We start from the raw sequence: 8,118 nt of genomic DNA on the forward strand, positions 1-8,118 counted from the left end.
TGTCTTCCTTCTAGTGACTTTAATTCCTCTTCTCCCCAGAGCATACCTCTATCTCTCCAGGCTGTCTTCCACCTGCTCTACTCTCACTACAAATCATACTGCTGTCTGCAAACATCATTGTCCACAGAGACTCCTGCCTGACCTCTGTCAGTCTGTCCACCAACCACTGAAAACAACAAGGGCTAGTCTCTGATGTTATCCCACCCCCACCACTGTCTTGCTGTCCTCATAGATGTCCTGCGCCACCCTCACATATTTCTCTGGTGCGGTTCCACTATTTGCACCCTGGCATGTGCTTTATCTCCACGTTTATCATCTGGACCTAGCACCTTTCCAGTCTTCATCCTCTTTCTCCTTAATAATCCTTTGTACTTCCAGATTCACTAACTCTCTTTCTCATTTTCTTCATTCATCAGATCCTCAAAGTATAAATAAATAATATAAATATAATATAATAATAACAACATAATAAAAATGAAATTGTATGACGCCATTTACGTGTCCACGAAATGCGTTTAAGAGTCATTATTGATTTTTCTGCTACCTATCTTGGAAAGTTCTGTTCCCAGTTGGACTTTTTCATTAGGTAATAAGCGTCCTGGCTCTCAAATCAAAGGCATATTTTTTTCTGCAACACTTTATTGAGATTTTGCAAACTCCAGCCTCAAAATAATTGTTATAATCACTTTCAGAGTCTTCGCTGCCATCATCTTGCATGTCTATCATCAACAGCAGCAGCATCCTCAGGGTTCAATAACAAAGTTACATCCACAAAAACTAATAAAAGTAATAAATCAACAATTAAACAACTGTTTTGGCATGCTATAAACACACAAATGACTTTTTTTTTCATTTTTTTTCTTGTTTGATTCATAACCTAGTTCTAATTTCTATATTTCTTTACAGTAGAAAAATAATGTCTTGATTTCTGGAGTTCTACAACTGAATTCAATTCAAGAGGAAGTATTAAAAATCATCACTGTAAAGTAATCGCTGACATGGGTCAAATCGATCATAATCAATCACAAGAGCATTCTTATAAGAACAGCTAGTTAAAGGTGTCACTTTCATAATTTCCCTCAACAGCACACAAAAAAGGAATATTACACACACACACACACCAAAAGACAAATACAAAGAAGGTACATTTTAAACATTTCACTGAAGAGAGGAGTATTAAACATGAAGAAGAAGAATGAAATGATTTACAAAAAAAAGAAAAGAAAACTCACACAATCATATACAAAAGCAGAAATAACAATTGGAGGTGTCTGTAACAGCTGGAAGTGTTTCAAAAGTGAACTGAAGTACCATCAAAGCACATAAACTGTTTGGAATATAGAAGCCAAATAGTACCTCAGATTAAGCAGCTCTTTGGGTTTGTCAAATATCTTAAAGTTAGCGTCTAAACATACCTAGTGCACCTGTAAATTGTGTAAGCTATATAAACCATGCAGTGGAGACGACAGAACATTTTTGCAAAAAAAAAAACGACGCACATTCATGTTACTGGCAAAGGACAACACACAAGCAACGTCTCTACAGCAGTGCCGGGGATGACAGACTGTCAGTGTAACTCCATGTGAACTGTGCGCAGTCAGACACCCAGGTGTTTGTTCAGCCGGCTGAGTGCGTCACCGACGATGTCAAGCTCGTGTCGCAGCTCCTCCACCACACTGTTGATGCTGGGAGTGTCTTTTAGCACGTCCACACTCTGGGTGTAGGGGTTGTATCGAACCGTGAAGGGACGCTTGATGGTCTTGGCAAACTCCCTGAAACACAATATTAAATAATATGCTATCAGCAGTTTAGCTTAAAAAGCTTACAGCTATTCTTGCTGGGTCTACCTATATATTATAATGTATAAGTTAAATGCTGAGTGTTGTAGTCTTTACAACACAGTCTTTACAATTAAGCTCACCTCATTTTGACTTTGGCCTCCTCAAAGCTGTCTGACACAAAGTAGACATCCTGAAACGTTGTGATGATGCATTCCTGCTTTGATGTCATTTTGGGGTCGAAAGGCATTATCCTTGCATTACCAGAGAGCGCATGCTGTCAGAGAGAGACACAGTGGAGATGTTGAAAACACAAGTTGATCATTTAATAAATGTGCATCTATATTTTCTCAACAAAAAAAGATTATTTATTGTGTGTCCTAAGGTGGAATATGATCAAGTTTGTAACGTAAAAAGACTATTCTGTCTGTGTTTTTAAAGCTCTTTGGGTAAAGGTGCCCACTGTACCATCCTACCATCCTGTTTGGATGTCTTTACCTTGAGCTCACTGATAGATGACAGAAGTCCAGCTCCATAAGCTCGCAGCTGCCCCTCTTGTTTGCATAGACCAAACTCCACAGTGAAGAAATAGCACTGCAACCCAGAAGAAGAACACAAGCAATTAGGACGACCTTGTTGGATTTTAAAAAAGAAATATCTTCATAAATATTGTTTGAAAAGAAGATTGCAGCAGTGACTCTTACAGTGGCCAGTTTTTGAACTGAATCATCGGAGGCTCCAAGTGAAGCGAGACCAATCTCCTGAGAAAACTGAGCAAAGCTGGGCTCTGCCAGCAGCGGGACGTGGCCCAGCAGCTCATGGCATGTGTCCCTTAATAATAAAAGAAAACCAAATATTAAAACCAAAATTAACATTTAGATTACATATTTAGATATAGTGTTGGCTAGTACTCACGGTTCAGGGGTGTACAAGGGGTCGGAGCTGTGCCGCACATACTGGGTGCAGTGGAAAACGCGGAATGCCAAACCAGCAAGAAAGTCACGGGGGGACAGGTAACCTGCCACAGGCCTGATGGTAAATCCAGTACGTTCTAGAAAGATAGTGAAAATATATTGCATTGAGTGATTGCACCGCTAAAAGTGAACAAAATGATTTAAATCAAAGGAATATTTTAATCAAAATTGATAATTTACCCCTGAGGAAGCGTGACACATCTTCCAGCTGAGGGATGTTGTCCTCCCGACATTCACAATATTTGGACAGCAGTGGCAAGTTCTTCAAGTATTCCCGGCAGGCGTGGGTAGGGTACAGCTTGTTGAGCTCCCTGTACACAACACCCCAAGTCTTCACTTCCTCCTGTGTGAACTCAATACGAGGAATGGGATCTCCACTGGAAAAAGACAGAAAAAACTCCATAAGAATCATGATTTTTTTAAAAATACAATAGACATTTAAATAGATCAAAACTTACTGTTTGTAGGCCATGGCAAGATCTGCAAAATACTTTCGCCTTTTCCGATAGACATTGTCCTTGAAACCCTGATAAAGAGAAATGTAAAAATATAAGAATGCTTCATTTTAAGAGAGTTTGGTTTTGTTTGCTGAAGTGAGGCAGCGGGTTGATAATGTACCGGATGGTCAGCATCCAGTTCAGATCCATACATCAGGACTCGGTTAGCACACTTATCCAAGTCTGAAATCTTCTTTGGGAACCAGGGTACTTCATACATATCTGAGAACAGAAGAAAAAAGGTGCTCAAATTTAATGTTGTACCTTTAATTCAGCATCTGGAGTGTATTCACTCACTACTTTCTCACCTTCCTCGCGTAGACAGGAGTTATCTGGAGGCTCCATATCCACCACATTCACATGCTTCCGCAGCAGCTGGATGATTTCATTCAGTTGCTCGTGGTTGCTGTCACAGTCCACAAAAATTTCAAACTCAGAGTTGCGTCTTTTGGATTTCCTGGACTCAATGTGTACAAGGTTCACGTGGTTTTCCTGCAAAATAAAACAAAAGAATTCTTTATTCATTTCAAAGCTAACAATGTGTCGCAATCAAGTCATTCTGTAAAAAGGAGCAGGGTTTGGGGGATGTACCTGGAAGAGTTTGAGTGCCTTTACAAGTCCCCCAACTTCATTCTTCAAGGAAAAGATGATTGTCGCTCTCCCTTTCTCTGATGAATTCTTCTTTTCGTTGTTTTCTTCAATTTTGGTGAAGGTTGACTTGTTTATCTGAAAATGATCAACAAAGACAGAGCGATTCAGTTGTGTATAATAGGGAGAAAAAAAAACAGTGGAGCAAATGAACTTTTGCTAGCCAATCTAAACTGGCTTTAAAATAATAATTAAGTCTACATATTGCACTTATCCACAGACTTGATGCAGAGCTTCTAATTACTTAAGATTATAAAACCATCCTAAATAACAACAATAATAATCCTATAAATATAAAGAGTTGCAGACAGTCAGTCAGTCTTTAAAACATACACTGGCAGGTATATTTGTTACTCTAAAGGGAATCATTGGCTTTTTCTTGACATCGCTGGTGTAAAAAATGAGTAATGGAAGTGCAGTGCATGCGCACAGGCAGGGCTCAGATTAAGGCTGACCAACTTCTTTGTCCAGTTCAGCACCTCGGATAGCGCTCTCACGTTGACGCGTGCCTGTGCGCGCTGCACACGCCAGGGGAAAATTATTTTAATCCTGCCTCAGATTTTAGCAGCGAGGCTGTTAAGATGCCAACAGCACAGAATAACTAATCTGTTTTGATTGACTCCAAAGTCTTCTCCTTTACTCTACCTGTATACTGCTTATTAAGGTATTTTTAAAAAAATTAACCCGCGCTCCCCCCCCAAAAACTTTCGAATTTGTCATCAAACAATAGGTACATAATGCCAAAGTCCAACGTTTAGACTGGATTAAAAGGATCACGCCCCTCACGTGAGACAATTAAATTCAGTTAAATTATTTCCTACCACATTTCGCCCTTCGTACATGGTGTAGACCGCGCGGCACACCAGTTTTCGGTGAGCCCTTGCCGGTAGTATCCCTGAAAGCATTAGTGCATGGAGTCTGGATCAGGACGCTGCCCGAGGTCAACGTTTTGCGTCTCGGTTTAACGAAGATGAACTTGTCTCTGTCTCAAAGAATCGCCTTACAGCAATCTCATTTGGAGAGCGGGGAAGCCTATTATTAGCTCCCCTCCACTCTGAAATCTCGCCACACGTTAGGGAAGCGCTTAATCACTACAGCGCGCACGTTTTTTAGGCCGTTAAGTGGGAGAACATCGCTTCCCCTCATCAAATACTTTACTTTTTATAGTTGTGAAATAAATACGATTTTTTTTTTAAATCCAGGGGTATAAACGAGAAACATAAAAAATGTTAGATTTTTTTTAAAACAGGTGTGATCACATTTGCATGCATGGGGGTATAATTTGTCCAGCTTTTACTTTAATAGGATTTAGTAACGTGTTCCGCTGTAAAATCTGCCTTAAACGTCGTTGATTTCTTTTACTCCAGTTTAAACATGTGTGTTTTTCGTTTTATCTCCATGTCTAAAGCAGCTGCGATATTGTCCTGGAGTACCTGTCAGCGTTTTCTATTTTCCCCTTGCATGTGCTTGGAGACATCACATACTGCAGGTTGATCGGTTTATCTTTTATCTCCTCTGTCTGCGAATGGTGCTCAGCATGAGCGCTGAAGTGTCTTTTATCATACCAAATTCAGATGTCTCTCTTTCTTTAACCCTCTTAACTCTTTGACGTAAATTACGGTATAACAAAACGGCTTAAATTAATCTGCGCTGACGACAAAGTGAAAGCTTATTCGATAAGATGACCCGCACAGATCTCCCCACCACTGTCCAAAAAAGTCACTTAAAAACAAAACAAAGCAAAAGTTCTTCATCTTGTTTGTTTCTATTGATTTGATCGAAGATAAAGGGGTTTCTTTAAGATAGAATAATAAAACCTTCCTCCTTCTTCTCTTTCTGTGAAGTTCTTACCTCATTGTTCAGCAGTTTTTCTTCAAAGCCGAGGTTCATAGAGTCAAAAGATCTTCCTCTACGTGGTCCTTCGATTTTGTTTGAGTACATGTTAAAGTGCTGCTGTTCTTGTTTTTTTTGTTTTTTGTTTTTCCCCTTTCAGGCCTTTTTATTTAGTTGGCTTTCCTCTTTGCAAAGTGGGGTGTCTACCCAGTGGAGTGGCGCGCCGTGCTATTTAACCGCACTGAGAAATAGGGAGGGGGCAATAAGCTCACCCAAAGCAGCAAATGGAAAAGGAGCAGCAGCACCGCCCACATCATTAGGGGGAAAGGGGTGTCTTTTTAATTCACCTAAAGGCCCGATCAGTCACGAAATCAGATTTTACCAGGAGAATACCAATCACGTTTCACGCCTATTAGGAAGCTTTGCTCTCTCTCTCTCTCTTTTAATGTTTGAATTGTTTAGCTATTACTAAATATGTTAAATGTGAACTCATGTTAGATTGGTACACAGAGGTCATTCTTATTGCTTGCTGACACCCTGAGACAAAGAAAAGATTGAGGTTTAAGATTTAAGTAGCCCACCAGCCTTCCATCCAGTGATCCAAACATGCTCCCCCCCACTTCGAAATCCCGCACCATAAGCTCCTCTAAGTTCTTGCACATAACAGCCATAATCTGCATGCTTTCCATTCTTTAACACAATGCACCTTTTTAAATGAGATCAAGACAGAAAGCAGAGAGAGCTTCAGAGGCCTCTACAGACAGAATCAAGGTGAAGCGGCGCTGGACGTGAGAGACCTCATTACTTTAAACAGATAACACCACTGTTTACTCTTAAGCTTTAGTCACCTTACACATAGGACGGGTGACATGTCTCTGGCTCTTAGCAAGCTCTTTTAGCTGCTCGCTGATCTAATGTGATGATACATGTGGCTAATGCACATGCTGTTTGTCTCAGGTGGTCCTGGGCTGTGTCACTCGTGACACGGACAGATGCTTTACACAACCCAAGCGGGCAATGAAGGGAACTTCCTCCTCAGATGTTGTGTAAGATAGAGCTAGAAGTGTTCACCTGACAGCCTCTTAAGACTCGCACTGATGTGATGTGGCCATAAAGTTTGTAGCAAAGAACGCGTAAACATGTTTACCTTACTGTTAGCTTAAGCTCCTTATTGCTTCCATGTAGAAGGTGAACATTTCTGCTTCACTGTGCAAACACAATATGCACACCCTGGGTAACAAAACACAGGCTGAACATAAACAAATCAGAATTTTATTAAGTTACATTATGGTAAGAAGCACTGAAACAGGAACTCTGTTGTTTATTTAGGGAGATGAAATAAAAATGTCAGTTAACCGTTTAAGTTCAGATACCCAGCTTTTTAAACCTAAGGATTTGTAATAAGTTAGAAGTTAAATTTCCCAATTTCCTCAATCCTAATTTTAAGAACATAATAATAGTATTTATTAGCAATAGGAAGAAAAAACAAAACCTAAAAAAATACACTATATATATTTGTATATGTCTGTGTTTGTCATTTTGGTGCACTGCTAGAAAAAAACTAAACTGATTCAACATGTCATAAAATATGAAGGAATCAGCGCAGATCATTTTTTAAGAATAAATCAATCTCCATATGATGCAATTTAGACCTCTGATAAAAGTCTTTGTAATCCAGAGGCTCTTTATTTACACCACAATATGTTGAAGGTTATTAAGAAGACTGCTGCTGTGTAAAGCAATAAAGAGTGCTCTGGCAGGTATTGTGGCCACTAGAGAAATGTTAATAGATGGAACATTTTTTTCCTCTGCAAAGTATTGTGTCTTGCCTCTTGAGCACGAGGAGAGGAAAGCAGCCTAATGAACAGTGTGTCAGTATCGTTCAGGGCTCTCTAACGAACGGTACCTTTCAAGAATCAAGTAAGACGGTGTTGCACACAGAGCACCGAGCACATCCAAATTCCCTCATAATATAATTTCCACAGATCTGACTTTTATGCTGCACAGGCCCTGTCTATGTCTTTGATGTCCTTGCATCTTGACAGCTCCAGGACCAGCTCCCCTTTGTTTAATGAGTGTCAGAGGCTATTAGAGTTCATGTTGGATCCAGTTTAAAAAGCATCGGTTTATCTGTCCCCTCCTGTCTTATGTTGGGAATATAATTTTCTTTTAAATCACGTTTAAACAAAAATCTAAACTCTTATTAACAATGACTAGTGGCTCGTGCCGTTTCTGCTTCACCACTCAGAGGGGAATTGACTCAAGATGCACTGAGATGCTTTAAGCCAACAAGGGTCAGAGAGTGCAGCATGAATAAGATGGCTCATTCTAGTTCGTTCTCCTGATGACTCACCTCTCTTATGTGAACAGTAGTCTCTTGATAATTAA

General features: G+C 39.9%; 1 protein-coding gene across 2 annotated transcripts; it reads right to left on the reverse strand.

The window, feature by feature from the left end:
• Positions 1-829: 829 nt before the first annotated feature.
• Positions 830-6,055, reverse strand: tph1a (tryptophan hydroxylase 1 (tryptophan 5-monooxygenase) a). Of its 2 annotated transcripts, none has more exons than XM_026175663.2 (11): positions 5,749-6,055; positions 3,841-3,975; positions 3,558-3,741; positions 3,371-3,471; positions 3,211-3,278; positions 2,933-3,129; positions 2,694-2,829; positions 2,483-2,609; positions 2,277-2,372; positions 1,922-2,055; positions 830-1,772 (listed from the first exon to the last, which is right to left on the reverse strand). In XM_026175663.2, exons 1-11 carry the CDS (start codon positions 5,836-5,838, stop codon positions 1,598-1,600), a joined length of 1,443 nt encoding a protein of 480 aa, XP_026031448.1. In that variant the 5' UTR covers positions 5,839-6,055; the 3' UTR covers positions 830-1,597. The 2 variants fall into 2 exon arrangements, with proteins under 2 accessions (XP_026031448.1, XP_026031449.1); XM_026175664.2 differs by lacking the exon at positions 5,749-6,055 and adding an exon at positions 4,719-4,869.
• Between the last annotated feature and the right edge of the window lie 2,063 nt (positions 6,056-8,118).

The sequence above is a fragment of the Astatotilapia calliptera genome, chromosome 7, assembly GCF_964374335.1.
Source record: "Astatotilapia calliptera chromosome 7, fAstCal68.1, whole genome shotgun sequence".
Lineage (NCBI taxonomy): Eukaryota > Metazoa > Chordata > Actinopteri > Cichliformes > Cichlidae > Astatotilapia > Astatotilapia calliptera.

What these genes read in the sequence shown, in the direction of transcription:
- tph1a (XM_026175663.2), bottom strand. Translation starts at nt 5,838, where the DNA reads ATGTACTCAAACAAAATCGAAGGACCACGTAGAGGAAGATCTTTTGAC. An exon ending in CTTGCCATGGCCTACAAACA is followed by an intron (nt 3,130 to 3,210) that starts GTAAGTTTTGAT and finishes GTCTTTTTCCAG; the next exon opens with TGGAGATCCCATTCCTCGTA. An exon ending in GAGGCCAAAGTCAAAATGAG is followed by an intron (nt 1,773 to 1,921) that starts GTGAGCTTAATT and finishes ATTGTGTTTCAG; the next exon opens with GGAGTTTGCCAAGACCATCA.